We start from the raw sequence: 25,684 nt of genomic DNA on the forward strand, positions 1-25,684 counted from the left end.
TAAGACACATATGCAACAGTTAGGTATCTTTATTTTGAAACGTTTCGCCTACACAGTAGGCTTCTTCAGTCGAGTACAGAAAAGTTGATAGAAGCAGAAGATACTTGAAGACGATGTAATCAGTCCATCACCCTTAAAGTTTTGAGGTGGTCAGTCCCTCAGTCTGGAGAAGAGCATTGTTCCGTTGTCTGAAACAATATGAAGTTGAAGTGACAGAATCGGGCCTTATATAGTGCCAGGAGGTGAGACGTAGGTTGATTTGGGAGGGCAGGTCCTTCTCAAACCCAGCCGTTCTCACTAGTAGAGGTTGTCGAAGTAGATGGTCTGTACCAAGATACCCTTGTGTTGCAGTGTCTGACAGAATGAACATTAAAATGGTATAAAATACCGACAGATTGTTAGGTAAGACACATATGCAACAGTTAGGTATCTTTATTTTGAAACGTTTCGCCTACACAGTAGGCTTCTTCAGTCGAGTACAGAAAAGTTGATAGAAGCAGAAGATACTTGAAGACGATGTAATCAGTCCATCACCCTTAAAGTTTTGAGGTGGTCAGTCCCTCAGTCTGGAGAAGAGCATTGTTCCGTTGTCTGAAACAATATGAAGTTGAAGTGACAGAATCGGGCCTTATATAGTGCCAGGAGGTGAGACGTAGGTTGATTTGGGAGGGCAGGTCCTTCTCAAACCCAGCCGTTCTCACTAGTAGAGGTTGTCGAAGTAGATGGTCTGTACCAAGATACCCTTGTGTTGCAGTGTCTGACAGAATGAACATTAAAATGATATAAAATACCGACAGATTGTTAGGTAAGACACATATGCAACAGTTAGGTATCTTTATTTTGAAACGTTTCGCCTACACAGTAGGCTTCTTCAGTCGAGTACAGAAAAGTTGATAGAAGCAGAAGATACTTGAAGACGATGTAATCAGTCCATCACCCTTAAAGTTTTGAGGTGGTCAGTCCCTCAGTCTGGAGAAGAGCATTGTTCCGTTGTCTGAAACAATATGAAGTTGAAGTGACAGAATCGGGCCTTATATAGTGCCAGGAGGTGAGACGTAGGTTGATTTGGGAGGGCAGGTCCTTCTCAAACCCAGCCGTTCTCACTAGTAGAGGTTGTCGAAGTAGATGGTCTGTACCAAGATACCCTTGTGTTGCAGTGTCTGACAGAATGAACATTAAAATGGTATAAAATACCGACAGATTGTTAGGTAAGACACATATGCAACAGTTAGGTATCTTTATTTTGAAACGTTTCGCCTACACAGTAGGCTTCTTCAGTCGAGTACAGAAAAGTTGATAGAAGCAGAAGATACTTGAAGACGATGTAATCAGTCCATCACCCTTAAAGTTTTGAGGTGGTCAGTCCCTCAGTCTGGAGAAGAGCATTGTTCCGTTGTCTGAAACAATATGAAGTTGAAGTGACAGAATCGGGCCTTATATAGTGCCAGGAGGTGAGACGTAGGTTGATTTGGGAGGGCAGGTCCTTCTCAAACCCAGCCGTTCTCACTAGTAGAGGTTGTCGAAGTAGATGGTCTGAGATGGTTTGAGAAGGACCTGCCCTCCCAAATCAACCTACGTCTCACCTCCTGGCACTATATAAGGCCCGATTCTGTCACTTCAACTTCATATTGTTTCAGACAACGGAACAATGCTCTTCTCCAGACTGAGGGACTGACCACCTCAAAACTTTAAGGGTGATGGACTGATTACATCGTCTTCAAGTATCTTCTGCTTCTATCAACTTTTCTGTACTCGACTGAAGAAGCCTACTGTGTAGGCGAAACGTTTCGAAATAAAGATACCTAACTGTTGCATATGTGTCTTACCTAACAATCTGTCGGTATTTTATACCATTTTAGGGTTCTCTCTTGGAGAGATATCCTCAAGACCTTTTTAATATCCCCTTTATTAATACCTATCTTCCACTTATACACTTCGATCAGGTCTCCCCTCATTCTTCGTCTAACAAGTGAATGTAACTTAAGAGTCTTCAATCTTTCTTCATAAGGAAGATTTCTAATGCTATGTATTAATTTAGTCATCCTACGCTGAATGTTTTCTAACGAATTTATGTCCATTCTGTAATATGGAGACCAGAACTGAGCTGCATAATCTAGGTGAGGCCTTACTAATGATGTATAAAGCTGCAGTATGACCTCTGGACTTCTATTGCTTACACTTCTTGATATAAATCCCAGTAATCTATTTGCCTTATTACATACGCTTAGGCATTGCTGTCTTGGTTTAAGGTTGCTGCTGCTCACCATAACCCCCAAGTCCTTTTCGCAATCTGTATGGCTAAGTTCTACATCATTTAACTTATAAGTACTAGGGTTATGGGCACTCCCGAGCTTCAGAACCTTGCATTTATCTACATTGAACTGCATCTGCCACTTTTCTGACCAAGAATAGAGTTTGTTTAAATCCTCCTGAAGTTCCATAACATCTACGTTTGAATCAATTATCCTACCTATCTTTGTGTCATCGGCGAATTTGCTCATATCACTAGTAATTCCCTCATCAAGATCATTGATATATATTATAAACAACAACGGGCCCAAGACTGATCCCTGTGGAACGCCACTTGTTACAGATCCCCACTCGGATTTAACCCCATTTATGGACACTCTCTGCTTCCTGTCTGTGAGCCATGACTCGATCCACGAGAGCACTTTTCCCCCAATGCCATGAGCTGCCACTTTCTTTAACAGTCTATGGTGCGGAACTCTTATCAAAAACCTTACTAAAATCTAAGTAAATAATATAAAATTCTTTATCGTGGTCAACAGCCTCAAAAGCTTTACTGAAGAAAGTTAATAAATTAGTTAGACAAGACCGGCCTCTTGTGAATCCATGCTGAGTATCATTAATCAAGCTATGCTTATCGAGATGGCTTCTTATAATCTCAGCTATAATTGACTCTAGTAATTTGCCTACAATTGAGGTCAGGCTTATTGGGCGGTAATTTGACGGTAACGACTTGTCCCGTTTTAAAAATAGGAATTACATTAGCCATCTTTCACAAATCAGACACTACACCTGTTTGAAGAGATAAATTAAAAATATTAGTTAATGGTTCACATAGTTCCATTTTGCATTCCTTAAGAACCCTTGAAAAAACCTCATCAGGACCCGGCGACTTATTTTGCTTCAGTCTGTCTATCTGCTTCAAAACCATTTCACTAGTGACTGTGATGTTACATAATTTATCTTCTTCTAGCCCACTGTAAAAATTAATTACTGGAATATTGTTAGTGTCTTCCTGTGTAAAAACTGAGAGAAAATAATTATTTAAAATCGAGCACATTTCATTCTCTTTGTCAGTAAGATGCCCATAGTTATTTTTAAGGGGACCTATCTTATCTCTAACTTTCGTTCTATAGACCTGGAAAAAACTTTTTGGGTTAGTTTTAGAATCCCTAGCAACTTTAATTTCATAGTCCCTTTTAGCTATTCTTATCCCCTTTTTAATGTTCCTCTTAATGTCAATATACTGATTCATAAGATGACCCTCACCTATTTTGATACGCCTATAAATTCCTTTCTTATGCCCTAGTAGATATCTGAGCCTATTATTCATCCATTTTGGGTCATTTCTATTTGATCTAATTTCTTTATATGGGATAAACGTTCTTTGAGCAGCATGAATCAGCAATGTTTGATGCTGTGTCAAAACACAAGGATATTGGAAGCTTTGATACGACGAAATGAAAAACACTACTCAAGTGAAGCTTTCGAATTAATCGACAAGACAGCTGTTATTTATTAACGGTATACAAAACCGACAAGTAGATCAACAAGACCCTCGAGCAACATCGGTATCTTTACTCTGATGCCTAAGTGTTTCACATGTGTCTTAATCACACAAGACAACTGCCAGTACACACTTTGTTCAAGGCTTACTGTAGTGGCTGCTGTAACTCTGTTGGTTTGTTGATGTAACTAATGGAGTAACCCTGCTTGCCCGCTTGCTAATGCTGCTGTAACCCTGCCAATCTGCTGCTTTAACTTTGCTAGCTTTGCTAATTTTGATTTTGTAGCTGCTGCAGTAACCCTGTCAGCTTGTTGGTTCCCTGTTGAAGTTGTTACTGTAACCCTGCCAATCTACTGGTTTCCTGCTGTAGCTGCTACAGTAACCTTGTCAGTATGCTGATTCCCTGTTGCAGCTTCTCTTGTAAGCCTGCTAATCTGCTGGTTTGCTGCTGCTACTGCTGGAGTAACCCTTTCAAGTTGCTGGTTTACTGTTGCTGCTGCTGTAACCCTACCAGCTTGCTGGTTGCCTGTTATAGATGCTGTTGAAACTCTGCCAGCCTGCTGGTTCTGTTGTAGCTGCTGCTGTAACCCTGCTGGTTAAATGTAACTAATTATGTAACCTTGCCAGCCTGCTAGTTCCGTATAGTAGCTGCTGCCAGCCTGCTGGTTCCTTGTTGCAGCTGCAACCCTGCCAATCTGATGGCTTGCTGATATACCTACTACTTTAACGCTGCCAACCTGCTGGTTTGCTGTTGTAGCTGCTGCCGTAACCCTGTTAGCCTACTGGTTCCTTGTAGCTGCTGCTGTAGCCTGCCATCATGCTGGTTTGCTGCTGTAGCTGCTAGTGTAACCTTGCCACCTGAACATTAAAATGGTATAAAATACCGACAGATTGTTAGGTAAGACACATATGCAACAGTTAGGTATCTTTATTTCGAAACGTTTCGCCTACACAGTAGGCTTCTTCAGTCGAGTACAGAAAAGTTGATAGAAGCAGAAGAGACTTGAAGACGATGTAATCAGTCCATCACCCTTAAAGTTTTGAGGTGGTCAGTCCCTCAGTCTGGAGAAGAGCATTGTTCCAAAGTTTGAAACAATATGGAGTTGAAGTGACAGGATGGAGCCTTATATAGGGTATCTTGGTACAGACCTGGAATCAACTTCGACTACCTCTACTAGTGAGAACGGCTGGATTTGAGAGGGACCTGACCTCCCAACATCTGCGTTCTACTAGTGACCTATGTCTCACCTCCTGGCGCTATATAAGGCTCCATCCTGTCACTTCAACTCCATATTGTTTCAAACTTTGGAACAATGCTCTTCTCCAGACTGAGGGACTGACCACCTCAAAACTTTAAGGGTGATGGACTGATTACATCGTCTTCAAGTCTCTTCTGCTTCTATCAACTTTTCTGTACTCGACTGAAGAAGCCTACTGTGTAGGCGAAACGTTTCGAAATAAAGATACCTAACTGTTGCATATGTGTCTTACCTAACAACCTTGCCACCTGTTGGTTTCCTGTTGTAACTGCTGTGGCCGATGTTTTTTTAGTGTCAACTTACTCCTGTTACATATTTGTCATCTACTGAATATTAACGTGCTCATCAGCGGAACCATACTAACGTCTAGTGCTCGAGTTTTAACACAGTAATTGGGCTCTGACTTCTGATGTGATCTAGACCTTGTTATCATAGTGCCACACTACAGAGGTTCTGACTTTTGGTTTGATCTAGACCTTGTTGTCACAGTGTTGCACTACAGGGGTTATGACTTTTCGTTTGGTCTAGACCTTGTTTTCTTGTCACACAAGACATCTACGTACTGTTGAAGAATTAGACACTTTGCCCAACAAATGGGTAATTTATTAAGTGGATGTTTCACCAACCAGTAGCTTTATCAATACTATACATAAGACTGAAGAGGTAGAAGATGAGGTAGTCAGTCCCTCAGTCTAGGAGCAGGTGTTCAGTTTTATTTTCTAAATAGCTTCTTGTTCTTATTTATTTCCTTCCATCTTCATGGGGAAGTGAAATAAGAATCCTACCTCTGTAGGCCATGCGTTTCTTAAGATGCTGAGACCAAAGGGCTGGTAACCCCTTCTGTATAAATTACTGTAAATAACAATAATAAGAAAAACTTCAAGTTGGGATGTTTGAATGTGTGGAATTGGTGCAGATGATAGATTTATGTGGATGCAAAAATTGGGTTATACTAAGTGTTTATGCACCTGGAGAAGAGAGTAGAGGATAGAGAAAATTTGGGAAATGTTTAGGGAGTTTTGAACCAAGTGAGTGGTGATGGACCTGAATGCTAAAGTGGGAACAACTGTTGTAGAAGGCATAGTAAGCAAGTCTGGGGTGCCAGGGGTAAATGATAATGGTGGGCTTTTGATACAAGTTTGTATAGAAAGAGGTTTGGTAATAAGTAACACATATTTTAAGAAAAGGAGGATAAATAAATATGAGATATGATATAGAACGTAATGACAAGTGTGTCGGATTGATGGATGAAAGGTTGATGGGTCAACTTCTGGATGTGCATGTTTGTAGTGGGGCAACAGATATATCATCATTATTTAGTTGTAGCTACAATGAGAGTAAGAGGTAGATGGGGTACAAGGAAAAATGACATCAATGAGTAAGAGAGAGAGAGAGAGAGAGAGAGAGAGAGAGAGAGAGAGAGAGAGAGAGAGAGAGAGAGAGAGAGAGAGAGAGAGAGAGAGAGAGAGAGAGAGAGAGAGAGAGAGAGAGAGAGAGAGAGAGAGAGAGAGAGAGAGAGAGAGAGAGCGAGAGAGAGAGAGAGCGAGAGAGAGAGCGAGAGAGAGAGAGAGAGAGAGAGAGAGAGAGAGAGAGAGAGAGAGAGAGAGAGAGAGAGAGAGAGAGAGAGAGAGAGAGAGTGAAAGTTAATAAACTGAAGGAGGTAGTTAGGGTAAGATAAAAGCAACTAGTGGGAGAAAGATAGGCTTGTGAGAGTATAAGTAATGATGAGGTTGAAGAGGTATGGGGCAGATTTAAAAATGTGGTATTAAGCTGTGCAGCAGAAGTTTGTGGATATAGGTGGGTGGGTGCTGGGGGAAGAACAGCGACTAGTAGAATGATGAGGAAAAAAGTTAGCATATGAGAGGTCTTTACAAAAAGTAGAAGTGAAATAAGAAGGGTGGAGTATATGGAAAGTAAGAGGTTAAGAGAGTGGTGAGGGAGTGTAAAAGGAGAGCAAATGAAAGAGTGGGCGAGACTGTCAATAAATTTTTGCCGAGAATAAGAAAAGGTTATGGAGTGGGATTAATAGGTTGGGAAAGCCTAGGGTATGAATGGATTTGACGGTGAAAAACAGAAGAGAGGAATTATGTGATGGGGAGTTAGAGGTATTGTAAAGATGACAGGAATATTTTGAGCTATTAAATGTTGATGAAGAGAGTAGTGATTTCATGCACTGGTTAAGGATGTATAAGATTCTTTAGGAGTGAGGAAGAACCAGATGTGCGAGTCGTGGAGGTGCACGAGGCAATGAGTAAAAATGAAAGGGGGTAGAGCAGCTGGGATTGATGGGCTCATGACAGAAATGTTAAAAGCAGGCGGGGATGTAGTTTTGGAGTGGTTGAAACTTTTGTTCAAGAAATGTATGAAATGAAAAGGTACCTAGGGATTGGTAGAAAGTGTGCATAGTTCCTTTGTATACAGAAAAGAGACAAAAAAGTGTAAAAATTACACAGGAATAAGCTTGTTGGGTATACCACGTAAAGTGTATGGTAGAGTTATTACTGAAAGAATTAAGGGTAAGAGACAGCAGGACTGCAGATGAACAAGGAAGCTTTAGAAAGAGTAGGGAATGTGTAGACTAAGTATATAAGTAAACAATATGTATTTAGATAAAGGTAAGGAATTTTTCATTGTTTTCATTTATGTATTTAGAACAGACACATGATATGGTGGATAGGGGAGTGATGTGGCAGATGTGCAAGATTATGGAATATGCAGTAGGTTACTGAATGCTGTTAAAAGTTTTTATGAGGATAGTGAGGCTCAGGTTAGGGTATGTAAGGATTAAGGATTTTATTTCTTTGCATAGTTTACAATGTGTAATTACAATTCTGATTTCCTAAGTGCAAACAAAGCCACTATCATGCCAGGGCATTTTGGGCAGACTAAACCTAATGCTTAACAGACTACTTAATACTAGGCATATACAGTGGTACCTTGGGATACGAACTTAATTCGTTCCAGAAGGCTGTTCGAGTGCCAATACTGAATGAATTTGCTCCCATAAGGAATAATATAAATTAGATTAATCCGTTTCAGACCCCCAAAAATACACTTACAAAAGCATATGTTATACAGTGGTACCTCGTATCCAGAGGTACCACTGTATAACATATGTAGTTGGTTCGAATTGAACATCGTTTTCCGTATTTCAACAGAGGTAGTTAGTGGTTTAGCAGTAACTGAATATATAATTGAGATGAATTGATTAAGGTTAGTATTATATTTTGGTACATTTTACATAATGAGATTGGAAGCATTTTAATATTGAAATAATCTTAATATATTCAGGAATTTTTGAGCTGTTGGTGGAGATAATATACTATAGTGTTTGTGTGGTTAATTTTAGATGTGATTTCTAAGCAGAGCCTTGAATTGGTGTGCAGGCAGGGGCCCTTTAGGATGTTCAGGCAATGAATTCCAGATCTTAGTGTCCTTTGTGCATAGCATTTTTGCATAGGGAGAGATGGACACGAGGGATATCAAAGAGTGTTTTGTGTCTTGTGCCATACAAGTGCGTTCTGTTGTAGTTCTCAAGAAGGAGTTTGAGAGGAGGGTTATTATTGGAGAATAATGTTCTGTGTATGTAGTAGGCACAATAATATGAGTACAGCCTCTTCTCACTTAGCGACATATGTACTCGTTTACTGACGCCTTGGACTTACGACGGGCTCTCTAACCAGTATTTATACCTAAATAATGTATATTAGAGCTGATTTCCTCTATTCTGTTTATTTCATTATACAATACATTACTGTATAAACATTTTAAAATATACCAGAAATGTTATAAATGGTGCAGAGGTGACATTAAAACAATATCAAAGATGGCTGACAAAAACCCACTACCATTATAGTATGCTCCTCACTTAGCGATGAATTCGTTTAACGACGTGGTGTTAGGAACAGAGCTCCGTTGTTATGTGAGGAGAGGCTGTATTTTGTATGTTAAGCAGTTTCATGCTCTTAAATAGCGGTGGGGAGTGTTGCCTGGTACAGAAGCTTGTAATCAATCTCACAGCATCTTTTTTGTTGGATTATTAAAGATTTAAGGTGATTTGCTGCAGTTGAATCCCATGCACAAATACCATAGGTGAGGTAAGGGTAGATGAGAGAGTGGTAAAGAGCAAGTAGTGCCGTTTGGGGTACACAGTACCGTATCTTAGAAAGGATGCTTACTATTTTGGAGATTTTTTGGAAATATGCTGTATGTGGGTCTGAAATTTAAGACAGCAGTCAATGTGGAGTCCTAGAAATTTTGCCGTCAGTGTGTCTTGAAATGGGGGAACTATTTATTGATGTGTTTAGCTGAATATTTGCAGCTCTGTTTCCAAACAGTATGAAGCAAGTTTTGTCAGTATGGGTGAGAGAAGATATAAGTAGTGTCATCTGCAAAAAGAACAGGTTTAAGTAGTTTAGAAGCATTGGGGAGGTCACTGATGTAAATGAGAAAGAGTAGTGGTCCACGGACACTACCCTGGGGGACTCCAACAAGAACAGGTTGTGTGGTGGAGGCAACACCATTTATGTATACATACTGGTGTCCTCTGACCCTGTAATGTTTTAGGTGCAAGAGATTGTGGTTGACTGTGTTAAATGTTTTCTGTAGGTCTATGAAGGGACCCAGTGGAATTTCCTTTTCTTTGAGTGCTGTATATAGAAGTTCTTGGCCTAAATCCAAACTGGCAGGGGTTAAACATGTTGTGGGATACTAAGTACATGTAGGAGTAAACTTGCTTATGAATGATTTTTTTGAAGATTTTAGATAGAAGGGGTAGGTTTGATATAGGCCTATAGTTATTTAAATCAGTAGGGTCACCTCCTTTGTGGATCAAACTAACCCTTGCTGTCTTGAGTATGGATGGGAAGGTGGAAGATTCAATGGATTTGTTAAAAAGAGTTGCAATAATTGGTGACAACACATAAGAAGCTTTTTTATACATGAGTGGTGGTAATTTATTTAGTTAGTTTTTTGGTTGTGTGTTTGAGTTTGGGGTTTTGCTTGCTAGTGTTGTTCCTATAGTCGAGAAAAACACGTTTAGTTTGTTGGCAGTAGCTGTCATCTGGATGAGAGGTTCATTTGGTTCTGTTAGGTTAATCACTTTGTTTCGAGGCAGTTTCCTAGATCCTAGAATTTCAGAGAGGGTTTTCCAGGTCTTTTTCATATCCCCTTTTATGTCATAAAATCTGTTTTCATAATATAGTTTTTTTTGCCCTTCTTATTAGATTCGTAAGCGATGACGAGTAACATTTCTTCTGATCCTTTGGTATTTGACCCATTCTGTACTGTTTTTCATATAAATGTTTTTTGTCAATGGAATTGACAATGGAACAGCCAGGGGCTGTTTAGTCTCTTGACTGTGATTTGTTTTGTTTTTACTGGACAATGTCTATTATAAAGGTTTTGGAGTTTTTGTAGAAAAATTTTGACACATTCATCAATATCCAGGCTGGCTACTAGTTCACTTTGCCAGTCAATGTTACATAATGCCGAAATAAAATTATTTACTGATGTCTCGTCATGAAGTCGGAATGAGATCTTACTTGTGTCCTGTGGGTGTTTACATAAGTTTGTTATGAGAAAGGCGGGATAGTGGTCTGTATAGTTATCTGTGATAATGCCTGCTCTTAGTGGGGATATAGTGTTGGTCTAGATATGGTCAAGTAGTGAAGCACTTGTCTCAGTGATTCTTGTAGGAGAGAGATTATCATCCCATAAAAGTAGGCCTTTGATAGGGATGCGTGATGTTACCATGGTTGTTTTAACAGCGTGGTTGATCAGGCCTTGATCCACTGTGAGGCCTGGTCACGAACTGGGCCGCGGGGGTGTTGATCCCCAAAACCCCCTCCAGGCATACTCCAGGTAAGCATTAAAAAATTAAATGTAAATAATCTACACTTACCATGCTTAGGTTTGATGGTAGTAGCTCGTTCATAGGACGAAGGCTTGGGAAATAGAGTGTCCAGCTCCTGTGGTGCACTGCCCTGAGAAGACAGTGCACAAAGGAACAAATACTTAATCTTCAAAAATAAATTACATATACACAATTGTTTCAGTTTCATGGAAAGCACTTAGTATGCACAGCATTTTGGGTAGACTTGAAGTAGGACTAAGCTTACTAATATTAAAACAGTTACATGAATTTGAATCTATTATAGTTTATAATTAAGGAAGAGGTATTAACAGGAAAATATACTATAACATACATTCTGGTAAGTGTACATATGAAAAGATTTAAATTTATAATAATGTATAATTCAGCTGTATACAAAAGCAGACTGAATATGTAAGATAATATGATGATACAAGAAAGCAAAAGCAAAAATATGAATAATGATGCATGTACAATGAAGACTAAATGTGTGGTAGACAAGCTAATATTAAGGGGGAATAAACAATTAAATTTAATAGTAAATCAGTAAAATTATTTCAGTGAGTGTTTGACTGCAATAATTTTTAAGCTTAGATGTGAATTTAATAACTTATTTTTTAGTCATCTGGTAAGGTGTCCCGTGGCTTGGTTGGCAATGCACTCAATTCACACACTGAGTGTCCATGGTTCAATCTCTGGAAATGTTCAAATTCAAATTCAAATTCAAATTCAAACTTTATTCTCTATAAGTATTACAATGCTGAGTTTACAGAATTTGGTTATTGTGTGGTTTACATGTAGTAAAATAATAATTACAGAGTGTACCACTAGAACGCCTAGCATGGCTAGGCATTTCGGGCAGACTTATATTAAATCTTAGGTTTAAAATATTACAGAATTATGAGATAAGTTGGTATTATGGCTAAGTGACTAAATACTAGTTGTGAGTTTAGCAATGTGAATGCTTTTGTTTTGGCACTATACATAGTTTCAGTATTGGAGTATCACAGGCCAACTTTTGACTAGTTAAGATTCATTATTTTGAGATTGAGATTGATATTTCTGTTTATGGTCAAATGGGTGAGTGAGTGTAAGTGTGAACCACCAGGTGGCATTCGTATTATTAGTTGACAGGGTGTATCAGGGAGATAAGATGTTTTCTGATGGTAGTTTTGAAGGTGATGAATGTGTCTGCAGTTTTGGAATTTTCAGGTAGGGTGTTCCAGATTTTAGGGCCTTTGACATACATTGAATTTTTGTAAAGGTTTAGTCGGACACGGGCATGTTTCATTCCACCTACTGTCCCTGTTCACCTAGCAGTAAGTAGGTACATGGGTACAAGTCGACTGTTGTGGGACACATTCTGGGGAACAAGATTGAAGGACTCCAATGGAAATAAGACAGACAGTCTTTGATGATGCACTGGCTTTCTTGGGTTATCCTGGGTGGCTAACCCTGCAGATTAAAAATCCAAACAAATCTTACCTTTATTCTACATACTGTATGTGGCCCTTTTATTTTATTTGCATTTCTCTAGTTTCAATCAAATACAGTGGACCCTCGCCTAACGAACGCATCGCATAACGTTAAATCCGCCTAGAGATACATTTAACACAAAAATTTTGCCTCGGCCAGCGCTAAAAAACTTGCTCAACGCGATTCGTTCGAGATGCGTCCACGTGCGGCCTGAGCCCGCCTCACTTGTTCCGTGGGTGCCATTGTTTACAAGCCAGCCACCACGGTCGCTTCCAAGCATACAATCGGAACATTTCATATTATCACAGCCTTTTTAGTGATTGCACCTGCAAAATAAGTCACCATGGGCCTCAAGAAAGCTTCTAGTGCCAACCCTACAGCAAAAAGAGTGAGAATTACTATGGATATGAAGAAAGAGATCATTGTTAAGTATGAAAGTGGAGTGCGTGTCTCTGAGCTGGCCAGGTTGTACACAAAACCCCAATCAACCATCGCTACTATTGTGGCCAAGAAAATGGCAATCAAGGAAGCTGTTCTTGCCAAAGGTGCAACTTTGCTTTCGAAACAGAGATCGCAAGTGATAGAAGATGTTGAGAGACTGTTATTGGTATGGATAAACGAAAAACAGATAGCATCTCTCAAGCGATCATATGTAAAAAGGCTAGGATGTTACATGATGATTTAATTAGAAAAATGCCTGCAACTAGTGATGATGTGAGTGAATTTAAGGCCAGCAAAGGTTGGTTTGAGAGATTTAAGAATCGTAGTGGCATACATAGTGTGATAAGGCATGGTGAGGCTGCCAGTTCGGACCACAAAGCAGCTGTAAAATATGTGCAGGAATTCAAGGAGTATTTTTAAACAGGAGAGGTAGACTGATATCAAAATCTTAGGTCAAGAAAGAGGCCTACACCCCACCAGATTGTTGATTAACTTTTCCAGATACCTGCACACCATCAGCCTGTTGATTAACATTCCCAGAGACCTACACACCACCAGCCTGTTGATTAACATTCCCCGAGACCTACACACCACCAGCCTGTTGATTAACATTCCCAGAGACCTACATTCTACCAGCCTATTGATTAACATTCCCAGAGACCTACTCTCCACCAGCCTGTTGATTAACATTCCCAGAGACCTACACTCCACCAGCCTGTTGATAAACATTCCCAGAGACCTACACATCACCAGCCTGTTGATTAACATTCCCAGAGACCTACACACCACCAGCCTGTTGATTAACATTCCCAGAGACCTACACACCACCAGCCTGTTGATTAACATTCCCCAAGACCTACACACCATCAGCCTGTTGATTAACATTCCCCGAGACCTACACACCACCAGCCTGCTGATTAACATTCCCAGAGACCTACACACCACCAACCTGTTGATTAACATTCCCAAAGACCTACACTCCACCAGCCTGTTGATTAACATTCCAAGATACCTGCACACCACCAGCCTGTTGATTAACATTCCTAGAGACCTACACACCACCAGCCTGTTGATTAACATTCCAAGAGACCTACACACCACCAGCCTGTTGATTAACATTCCCAGAGACCTACACACCACCAGCCTGTTGATTAACATTCCCAGACACCTACACACCACCAGCCTGTTGATTAACATTCCCAGAGACCTACACTCCACTAGCCTGTTGATTAACATTCCCAGACCTACACACCACCAGCCTGTTGATTAACATTCCCAGAGACCTACACTCCACCAGCCTGTTGATTAACATTCCAAGATACCTGCACACCATCAGCCTGTTGATTAACATTCCCAGAGACCTACACACCACCAGCCTGTTGATTAACATTCCCAGAGACCTACACACCACCAGCCTGTTGATTAACATTCCCAGAGACCTACACACCACCAGCCTGTTGATTAACATTCCCAGAGACCTACACTCCAGCAGCCTGTTGATTAACATTCCCAGAGACCTACACACCACCAGCCTGTTGATTAACATTCCCAGAGACCTACACTCCAGCAGCCTGTTGATTAACATTCCCAGAGACCTACACACCACCAGCCTGTTGATTAACATTCCCAGAGACCTACACACCACCAGCCTGTTGATTAACATTCCCAGAGACCTACACTCCAGCAGCCTGTTGATTAACATTCCCAGATACCTACACACCACCAGCCTGTTGATTAACATTCCCAGAGACCTACACTCCAGCAGCCTGTTGATTAACATTCCCAGAGACCTACACACCACCAGCCTGTTGATTAACATTCCCAGAGACCTACACACCACCAGCCTGTTGATTAACATTCCCAGAGACCTACACTCCAGCAGCCTGTTGATTAACATTCCCAGGGACCTACACTCCAGAAGCCTGTTGATTAACATTCCCAGAGACCTACACTCCAGCAGCCTGTTGATTAACATTCCCAGAGACCTACACTCCAGCAGCCTGTTGATTAACATTCCCAGAGACCTACACTCCAGCAGCCTGTTGATTAACATTCCCAGAGACCTACACTCCAGCAGCCTGTTGATTAACATTCCCAGAGACCTACACACCACCAGCCTGGTGATTAACATTCCCAGAGACCTACACACCACCAGCCTGGTGATTAACATTCCCAGAGACCTACACACCACCAGCCTGGTGATTAACATTCCCAGAGACCTACACACCACCAGCCTGGTGATTAACTTTCCCAGGGCTGTAGAATATATGCATTACAGAAAAGGGGAGCCAGTGTTTGATATCCCAATAAAAAATATTGACCAATACAAGTTTGACTGATCAAAAGTTTAGGGGTTAGATATGATTTTAACTGAAGTCCCTCCAGGAAGGTTTCTTGATACTAGCGAGACTCTTGATTTTAGAAACTGGACCTGTGCTCCAATTCCTTGAATCGAATCTGAATACCTTCCATTTCCCTAGGTGCTGTATGACCCTTCATGTGTTTAGCGCTCCCCATAACTAATTGTAAGAAATGATAAAAGTCAAGTAACCAGAGTTGTCTACCAGTTTACTATCACCCAGATTCCCTACAAATTACACGTTAGCAACAAAGGAAGATATCGAAGACAAATATACATATCAGTGGTTCAATGGTATTGAGCTTCCTACCTCTAAAAATAGCTTATTTCTTATTATATCTTCATCGATTTCAAGGAAAACCGCACTTTTCTTCTCCATGTTTCCTTAGTAATGTTTGGAAACTAGCTTGAACACCTTTATAAACTAGTAAGTGAGGATAAAATCTAACAAAGAGTGTAACATATACTTTTTATTTATTTAGAAAAAAAATATCGTCAATACCTATGTTGAAAGCGAACTAATAACATCTTAAAAGTGCTTAATGTTACAATTCTAGAAAGTGGTAGCCTTATGGTTGTGTTTACATCTGTATGTCAGTAGTGACATCATTAGTGACATCAGTAGTGACATCACGAGAGGGGAGGAGCTAGGTAAGGCTGGAGCAGCAACTGAACAACTCATGGCTCAGTGGTGGGAAGATGACCGAGGAAGGAGTGTTGGACCAGTTTTGTAATTCTACATTTTGGGTATGTGTCCAGTAATGGATTCAGGCATGTTTTGACGGAGAGAATGTGTATAGAGCCTTATATCGTGAAGATAAAAAAATGTTTTTGAAGTGATAGTTGCTTTTAGTAGTAATATTAAGTGGAATTGGTATAATACTGCGGCAAGCTATTCCAAACAAGGGCTAGTGACCATGGGAACTGACCAACGTTATTATCACGGTAACGAGGAAATAACAACAGAGTAACGTAATATAGACTGAAGTGAAATACACCACAAGCGTGTAGGGGCGTGCACTAGCCCTGGAAACAATGTTTGTACAAGTTCGTAATGATTACTTAGTGTAACTCGTCCCTATTCTCACGGCGTCTCCCCTGCCACACCGTGACTGACTCACAACACCTACTGCTTCACCTTCATGGCTGTCTGACGTGGTAGTGTGGTGGTGGTTTAGTGTCTGTGTCACATGGTAGTTGTGTGTGGTGGTTCACTGTGTCACATGGTAGCGTGTGTGTGCAGCTTCAGTGTTTGTATCACATGGTAGCATGTGTGGCGGTGGTTCACTGTGTCACATGGTAGCGTGTATGTGTGTGGTGCTTCAGTGTCTGTATCACATGGTAGCATGTGTGATGGTGGTTCAGAGTGTCTGTTACATGGTAGTGTGTGTGTGTGTGTGTGTGTGTGTGTGTGTAGTGGTTCACTGTGTCACATGGTAGCGTGTGTGTGTGTGTGTGTGGTGCTTCAGTGTTTGTATCACATGGTAGCATGTGTGGTGGTGGTTCAGAGTGTCTGTTACATGGTAGTGTGTGTGGTGGTTCACTGTGTCACATGGTAGCGTGTGTGTGTGTGTGTGGTGCTTCAGTGTTTGTATCACATGGTAGCATGTGTGGTGGTGGTTCAGAGTGTCTGTTACATGGTAGTGTGTGTGGTGGTTCACTGTGTCACATGGTAGCGTGTGTGTGTGTGTGTGTGTGTGTGTGTGTGTGGTGCTTCAGTGTTTGTATCACATGGTAGCATGTGTGGTGGTGGTTCAGAGTGTCTGTTATATGGTAGTGTGTGTGTGTGTGTGTGTGTGTGTGTGTGTGTGTGTGTGTGTGTGTGTGTGTGTGTGTGTGTGTGTGTGGTGATTCACTGTGTCACATGGTAGCGTGTGTGTGTGTGTGTGTGTGTGTGGTGCTTCAGTGTTTGTATCACATGGTAGCATGTGTGGTGGTGGTTCAGAGTGTCTGTTACATGGTAGTGTGTGTGGTGGTTCACTGTGTCACATGGTAGCGTGTGTGTGTGTGTGGTGCTTCAGTGTTTGTATCACATGGTAGCATGTGTGGTGGTGGTTCAGAGTGTCTGTTACATGGTAGTGTGTGTGATGGTTCACTGTGTCACATGGTAGCGTGTGTGTGTGTGTGTGGTGCTTCAGTGTTTGTATCACATGGTAGCATGTGTGGTGGTGGTTCAGAGTGTCTGTTATATGGTAGTGTGTGTGTGTGTGTGTGTGTGTGTGTGTGTGTGTGTGTGTGTGTGTGTGTGGTGGTTCACTGTGTCACATGGTAGCGTGTGTGTGTGTGTGTGTGGTGCTTCAGTGTTTGTATCACATGGTAGCATGTGTGGTGGTGGTTCAGAGTGTCTGTTACATGGTAGTGTGTGTGGTGGTTCACTGTGTCACATGGTAGCGTGTGTGTGTGTGTGTGTGTGGTGCTTCAGTGTTTGTATCACATGGTAGCATGTGTGGTGGTGGTTCAGAGTGTCTGTTACATGGTAGTGTGTGTGGTGGTTCACTGTGTCACATGGTAGCGTGTGTGTGTGTGTGTGTGGTGCTTCAGTGTTTGTATCACATGGTAGCATGTGTGGTGGTGGTTCAGAGTGTCTGTTATATGGTAGTGTGTGTGTGTGTGTGTGTGTGTGTGGTGGTTCACTGTGTCACATGGTAGCGTGTGTGTGTGGTGCTTCAGTGTCTGTATCACATGGTAGCATGTGTGGCGGTGGTGGTTCAGAGTGTCTGTTACATGGTAGTGTGTGTGTACTCACCTAGTTGAGGTTGCGGGGGTCGAGTCCGAGCTCCTGTGTGTACTCACCTATTTGTACTCACCTATTTGTGGTTGCAGGGGTCGAGTCACAGCTCCTGGCCCCGCCTCTTCGCTGATTGCTACTAGGTCCTCTCTCTCCCTGCCCCATGAGCTCTATCATACCTCGCCTTAAAACTATGTATGGTTCCTGCCTCCACCACATCACTTTCTAGGCTATTCCATGGCCTGACTACTCTATGACTGAAGAAATACTTCCTAACATCCCTTTGATTCATCTGAGTCTTCAACTTCCAATTGTGACCTCTTGTGTCTGTGTCCCATCTCTGGAACATCCCGTCTTTGTCCACCTCGTCTATTCCGCGCAGTATTTTATATGTCGTTACCATGTCTCCCCTGACCCTCCTGGCCTCCAGTGTCGTCAGGCCGATTTCCCTCAACCTTTCTTCATAGGACAATCCCCGTAGCTCTGGGACTAGTCTTGTTGCAAACCTTTGCACTTTCTCTAATTTCTTGACGTGCTTGACTAGGTGTGGATTCCAAACTGGTGCTGCATACTCCAGTATGGGCCTGACGTAGATGGTGTACAGAGTCTTAAACGAATCCTTACTGAGGTATCGGAACGCTATCCGTAGGTTTGCCAGGCGCCCGTATGCTGCAGCAGTTATCTGATTGATGTGCGCCTCAGGAGATATGCTCGGTGTTATACTCACCCCCAGATCTTTTTCCTTGAGTGAGGTTTGCAGTCTTTGGCCATCTAAACTATATTGTGTCTGCGGTCTTCTTTGCCCTTCCCCAATCTTCATGACTTTGCATTTGGCAGGGTTAAATTCAAGGAGCCAGTTGCTGGACCAGGCTTGTAGCCTGTCCAGATCTCTTTGTAGTCCTGCCTGATCCTCGTCCGATTCGATTCTTCTCATTAACTTCACATCGTCTGCAAACAAGGACACTTCTGAGTCTATCCCTTCCGTTATGTCGTTCACGTATACCAAGAACAGCACAGGTCCTAGGACTGACCCCTGTGGAACCCCGCTTGTCACAGGCGCCCACTCTGACACCTCGTCGCGTACCATGACTCGTTGTTGCCTCCCTGTCAGATATTCTCTGATCCATTGCAGTGCCTTTCCTGTTATGTGTGCCTGGTCCTCTAGCTTTTGCAGTAACCTCTTGTGAGGAACTGTGTCGAAAGCCTTCTTGCAGTCCAAAAATACGCAGTCGATCCACCCCTCTCTCTCTTGTCTTACTTCTGTCACCTTGTCATAAAACTCTAGTAGGTTTGTGACACAGGATTTTCCTTCCCTGAAACCGTGCTGGTTGTCAATTATACACTTGTTTCTTTCCAGGTGCCCCACCACTCTCCTCCTGATGATCTTCTCCATGACCTTGCATACTATACACGTTAGTGATACAGGTCTGTAGTTTAGTGCCTCATGTCTGTCTCCCTTTTTAAAAATTGGGACTACATTTGCCATTTTCCATACCTCAGGGAGTTGCCCAGTTTCAAATGATGTGTTGAAGATCTTTGTTAATGGCTCACACAATATCTCTGCTCCCTCTTTAAGGACCCATGGAGAGATGTTGTCTGGTCCCACCGCCTTTGAGGTGTCAAGTTCGCATGGCAGCTTCTTCACCTCCTCCTTGGTTATATGTACCTCATCCAGCACTTGCTGGTGTGCCCCCCTGTTCTGATTTCTTGGAGTCCTACTGGTTTCCACTGTAAATACCTCTTTAAATCTTGTGTTGAGCTCCTGACATACCTCTCGGTCGTTTCTTGTGAATTCCCCATCACCCTTCCTCAGTCTGTGTGTGTGTGTGTGTGTGTGTGGTGGTTCACTGTGTCATATGGTAGCGTGTGTGTGTGTGTGGTGCTTCAGTGTCTGTATCACATGGTAGCATGTGTGGTGGTGGTTCAGAGTGTCTGTTACATGGTAGTGTGTGTGGTGGTGGTTCACTGTGTCACATGGTAGCGTGTGTGTGTGTGTGGTGCTTCAGTGTCTGTATCACATGGTAGCATGTGTGGTGGTGGTTCAAAGTGTCTGTGTTACATGGTAGTAAGTGAGTAAGCTTATTCATGTACAGGTACACATAAATACAGTTGTATAAATTATCATACATAGCAGTATATGTGTGGATTACCTAGGATAATCGAAAAATGTCAAAGTGACTATTTCCATGTGTATGGTGGTTGTGTGTCGCATGGTAGTGTGTGTAAAGCAGTTCAGTGTGTCACTTGCTAGTGTGTGTGTGTGTGTGTGTGTGTGTGTGTGTGTGTGTGTACTCACCTATTTGTGGTTGGAGGGGTCGAGTCCTAGCTCCTGGTCCCGCCTCTTCACTGGTTGCTACTAGGTCCTCTCTTCCTGCTCCATGAGCTTTATCAAACCTCGTCTTAAAACTATGTATGGTTCCCGCCTCCACTACGTCACTTTCTAGGCTATTCCACTGCCTGACAACTCTGTGACTGAGGAAATACTTCCTAACATCCCTTTGACTTATCTGAGTCTTCAACTTCCAATTGTGACCTCTTGTTTCTGTGTCCCATCTCTGGAACATCCTGTCTCTGTTCACCTTATCTATTCCTCGCAATATTTTGTATGTCGTTATCATGTCTCCCCTAACCCTCCTGCCCTCCAGTTTCGTCAGGCGTATTTCCCTGAACTTTCCCTTAGCTTTGGAACTTGCCTTGTTGCAAACCTTTGCACTTTCTCTAATTTCTTGATGTGCTTGACCAGGTGTGGGTTCCAAACAGGTGCTGCATACTCCAGTATGGGCCTAACGTACACGGTGTACAGTGTCTTGAACGATTCCTTACTGAGGTATCGGAAAGCTATTCTCAGGTTTTCCACCGCCCATTTGCTACAGCAGTTATCTGGTTGATGTGTGATTCCAGAGACGTGCTCGGTATTATACTCACCCCAAGATCTTTCTCCTTGAGTGAGGTTTGTAGTCTTTGTCCACCTAGCCTATACTCTGTCCGCGGTCTTCTTTGCCCTTCCCTGATCTTCATGACTTTGCATTTGGCAGGGTTAAATTCAAGTAGCCAGTTGCTGGACCACGTGTCCAGCCGGTCCAGGTCTCTTTGTAGTCCTGCCTGATCTTCATCTGATTTAATTCTCATTAACTTCACATCATCTGCAAACAGGGACATTTCTGAGTCTGTCCCTTCCATCATGTCATTCACGTATACCAAAAACAGCACTGGTCCTAGGACTGACCCCTGTGGAACCCCGCTCGTCAGAGGCGCCCACTGTGATACCTCATCACGTAACGTGACTTCGTGTTGCCTCCCTGTCAGGTATTCTCTGATCCATTGCAGTGCCCTTCCTGTTATACGTGCCTCATCCTCTAGCCTCTGCATTAATCTCTTGAGGAACTGTGTCAAAGGCCTTCTTGCAGTCCAAGAAAATGTAGTCAACCCACCCCTTTATCTCGTGTCTTACTTCTGTTACTTTGTCATAAAGCTCCAGGAGGTTTGTGATACAGGATTTGCCTTCCATGAATCGGTGCTGGTTGTCATTTATAATCTTGTTCCGTTCCAGGTTTGTGTGTGTGTGTGCGTGTGCGTGTGCGTGTGCGTGTGCGTGTGCGTGTGCGCCCACCTACTTGTGGTTGCAGGGGTCGAGACTCAGCTCCTGGCCGCGACTCTTCACTGACCGCTACTAGGTCCTCTCTCCCCCTGCTCCATGTGCTTTATTCAAATTTTATTCTCTATAAAGATTACAATGTTGAATTTACAGAATTTGGTTGTTGTGTGGTTTACATGTTTATTCTCTATAATGATTACAATGTTGAATTTACAGAATTTGGTTGTTGTGTGGTTTACATGTAGTTAAATAATGATTACAGAGCGTACCACTAGAACGCCTAGCATGGCTAGGCATTTCGGGCAGACTTAGTTTAATTCTTTATTTTAAAACATTACAAATTATGAGGTAAGTTGGTATTATAGCTAAGTGACTAAATACTAGTTTGTGAGTTTAGCAATGTGAATGCTTTTGTTTTGGCACAGTACCTATATAGTTTCAGTATTGGAGTATCATAGGATTCATTATTTTAAGATTGAGATTAATATTTCTGTTTATGGTCAAATGGGTGAGTGGGTGTAAGTGTGAACCACCAGGTGGTATTCGTGTAGTTAGTTGATGGGGTTTATCAGGGAGATAAGATGTTTTCTAATGGTAGTTTTGAAGGTGATGAATGTGTCTGCAGTTCAAGAGTTCTCAGGTAGGGTGTTCCAGATTTTAGGGCCTTTGACATACATTGAATTTTTGTAAAGGTTTAGTCGGACATGGGGAATGTCGTAGAGATGTTTGTGTCTGGTGTTATGCCTGTGGGGTCTGTCACAACTATCAAGAAAGCATTTTAGGTCAAGGTTGATATTGGAGTTTAAGGTCCTGTAGATGTAGATTACACAGTAGTAAGTGTGGATGTACTGAACAGGGAGTAAGTTTAGATCTATGAAGAGTGGGGGGGGTGTGTTGCCAGGGATGGGATTTAGTGATTATTCTTACTGCAGCTTTTTGTTGGGTTATTATTGGCTTTAGGTGTGTTGCTGCAGTTGATCCCCAAGCACAAATAGCATAGGTGAGGTATGGATAAATAAGTGAGTGGTATAGTGTGAGAAGGGCATTTTGCGGCACGTAGTATCGTATCTTGGAGAGGATCCCAACTGTTTTGGATACTTTTTTGGTTATGTGTTGGATATGGGTGCTGAAATTCAGGTTGTCAAGGTATAGGCCTAGGAATTTGCCCTCATTATGTCTGGTAATTAGAGTGTTGTCGATCTTAATGTTAATTTGTGCATCTCCTGCTCTGCTACCAAACATAATATAGTAGGTTTTGTCAGCGTTAAGCGTAAGTTTATTGACTGTCTCGATATTTTGATCAGCTCCTCGTTAACAATGGTGTTGAGGGTGGCAAGATTAGGGTGAGAGATGACATAAGTCGTGTCGTCAGCAAAGAGAATGGGTTTCAGGTGTTGGGATACGTTTGGAAGATCATTGATGTATATGAGGAAGAGCAGGGGACCAAGGACACTTCCCTGCGGAACTCCAGTATCAAGTGGCCGTGTTGTTGATGCTGTGTCTTTAATGGTAACATACTGATACCTATTAGTAAGGTAAGATTTGAAGTAAGCAAGCGCATGGCCTCTTATACCGTAATGGTCAAGTTTGTGGAGTAGGATGTCGTGGTCTACTGTGTCAAAAGCTTTTCTTAGGTCATACCTCGTCTTAAAACTATGTATGGTTCCTGCCTCCACTACCACTCTCTCCAGACTATTCCACTTCCTGACAACTTTATGATTGAACAAATACTTCCTGACATCCCTTTGACCCATTTGAGTCTTCAGCTTCCAATGTGACCCCTTGTTTCTGTGTCCCATCTCTGGAACATCCTGTCTCTGTCCACCTTATCTATTCCTCACAATATTTTGTACATCGTTATCCTGTGTCCCCTAGCCCTCCTGTCCTCCAGTGTCGTCAGACCGACTTCCCTTAACCTCTCTTCATAGGACATTCCCCTTAGCTCTGGAACCAGCCGTGTTGCAAACCTTTGCACTTTCTCTAATTTCTTGACGTGCTTGACCAGGTGTGGGTTCCAAACTGGTGCTGCATACTCCAGTATGGGCCTAACGTACACAGTGTACAGTGTCTCGAACGATTCCTTATTAAGGTATCGGAACGCTATTCTCAGGTTTGCTAGGTGCCCATATGCTGCAGCAGTTAACTGGTTGATGTGTGCTTCCGGAGACGTGCTCAGTATTATGGTTACACTAAGCTCTTTCTCCTTGAGTGAGGTTTTGTAGTCTTTGTCCACCTAGCCTATACTCTGTCTGCGGTCTTCTTTGCCCTTCCCCAATCTTCGTGACTTTGCATTTGGCAGGGTAGAATTCGAGAAGCCAGTTTCTGGACCATGTGTCCAGTCTGTCCAGGTCTCTTTGTAGTCCTGCCTGATCCTCACCTGATTTAATTCTTCTCATCAACTTCACATCATCTGCGAACAGGGACACTTCAGAGTCTATTCCTTCCATCATGTCGTTCACATATATCAAAAATAGCACTGGTCCTAGAACTGACCCCTGTGGGACCGCGCTCGTCACAGGCGCCCACTGTGATACCTCTTCACGTACTATGACTCGTTGCTGCCTCCCTGTCAGGTATTCCCTGATCCATTGCAGTGCCCTCCCTGTTACATGCGCCTCATAATCCAGCTTCTGCACTAATCGCTTGTGGGGAACTGTGTCAAAGGCCTTCCTGCAGTGTAGGAAAACGCAATCTACCCACCCCTCTCTCTCGTGTCTTACTTCTGTTACCTTATCATAAAACTCCAGGAGGTTTGTGATACACGATTTGCCTTCCATGAACCCATGCTGGTTTTCATTTATAATCTTGTTCCTTTCCAGGTGTTCGACCACTCTCCTCCTGATAATCTTCTCCATGACTTTGCACACAATACATGTCAGAGACACAGGTCTGTAGTTTAGCGCCTCGTTTGTTTCCTTTCTTAAAAATGGGGACTACATTAGCTGTCTTCCATTTCTCAGGTAGTTGCCCAGTTTCAAGGGATGTGTTGAAGATTGTGGTTAGAGGCACGCACAGCATCTCTTCTCTTTATCTAAGGACCCATGGGGAGATGTCCGGTCCCATCGCCTTTGAGGTGTCAAGGTCACTTAGAAGCTTCTTCACCTCTTCCTTAGTTGTTAGTATGTCATCCAACACTTGTTGGTATATTCCCTCTTGATGTTCCCTTCTGTGCTGTCTTCCCACAGCCCTACCTGTCTCTACTGTAAAAACTTCCTTAAATCTCCTGTCCAGCTACTCGCATACCTTCTGATCATTTCTTGTGAGTTCTCCACCTTCTGTCCTTAATCTGATCACCTGGTCTTTGACTGTTGTCTTCCTCCTGATGTGGCTATACAACAGTTTCGGGTCAGTCTTGATTCTCGATGCTATGTCATTTTCATACTGTCGCTGGGCCTCCCTCCTTACCTGTGCATACTCATTCCTGGCTCTGCGACTGATCTCCCTATTTTTGTGTGTTCTCTGCCTTCTGTGTTTTTTCCATTCTCTATTGCACTTTGTTTTTGCCTCCTTACACTGTCGGGTAAACCAGGGGCTCGTTCTGGTCTTCCCGTTGTTACTGTTGCCCATGGGAATAAACCTTTCCACTGCCTCCTTGCATTTTGTTGTTACATATTCCATCATTTCATTTACTGGCTTTCCTGCCAGTTCTCTGTCCCACTGGACCTCCCGCAGGAAGTTCTTCAACCCTATGTAGTCCCCTCTTTTATAGTCAGGCTTTTCCCATTCAACTCCTGTTATTCTCTCCACTTGCAGCTCTACTATGTGTTCAAAGCACAGAACCACATGGTCACTAGCTCCTAGGGGACTCTCATACTTGATCCCCTCAATGTCTGAGCTGCCCAGGGTGAACACAAGGTCCAATCTTGCTGGTTCATCCTCCCCTCTCACTCTGGTAGTGTCCTTAACATGTTGGTGCATGAGGTTTTCCAGCACCACGTCCAGCATCCTGGCTCTCCATGTTTCGGGACCCCCATGTGGCTCCAGGTTTTCCCAGTCAATCTCCGTGGTTGAAATCCCCCATAACCAACAACTTTGCTCTGCTGGAGTGAGCTCTTCTTGCCACCTCAGCAAGTGTGTCCACCATTGCTCTGTTGCTCTCTTCATATTCCTCTCTTGGCCTCCTGCAGTTCTGTGGTGGATTATACATCACTGCAATGACCACTTTGTGTTCCCCAGACTGAAGTGTACCTACTATGTAGT

General features: G+C 42.6%; 2 protein-coding genes across 9 annotated transcripts in view; one reads left to right on the top strand and one right to left on the bottom strand.

Moving 5' to 3' along the window:
* Positions 1-15,582, bottom strand: part of LOC128687897 (PIH1 domain-containing protein 1-like) — an 80,319-nt gene extending 64,737 nt beyond the window's left edge. For both annotated transcript variants that reach the window (XM_070083522.1, XM_070083521.1), the window contains exons 1-2: positions 15,472-15,582; positions 10,916-10,997 (exon numbers count right to left, since the gene is read on the bottom strand). In XM_070083522.1, coding sequence (XP_069939623.1) covers positions 10,916-10,997; positions 15,472-15,540 — 151 coding nt within the window. In that variant the 5' untranslated portion in view covers positions 15,541-15,582. The remainder of the gene's footprint in view (positions 1-10,915; positions 10,998-15,471) is intronic.
* A 191-nt stretch (positions 15,583-15,773) lies between these two features.
* LOC128687865 (multidrug resistance-associated protein 1) overlaps positions 15,774-25,684 on the top strand; it is a 314,708-nt gene continuing 304,797 nt past the window's right edge. For all 7 annotated transcript variants that reach the window (XM_070083525.1, XM_070083523.1, XM_070083524.1 and 4 more), the window contains exon 1: positions 15,774-15,908. In XM_070083525.1, the coding sequence (XP_069939626.1) occupies positions 15,861-15,908 (48 nt within the window). In that variant the 5' untranslated portion in view covers positions 15,774-15,860. The remainder of the gene's footprint in view (positions 15,909-25,684) is intronic.

Source organism: Cherax quadricarinatus, chromosome 10 (genome assembly GCF_038502225.1).
Source record: "Cherax quadricarinatus isolate ZL_2023a chromosome 10, ASM3850222v1, whole genome shotgun sequence".
Lineage (NCBI taxonomy): Eukaryota > Metazoa > Arthropoda > Malacostraca > Decapoda > Parastacidae > Cherax > Cherax quadricarinatus.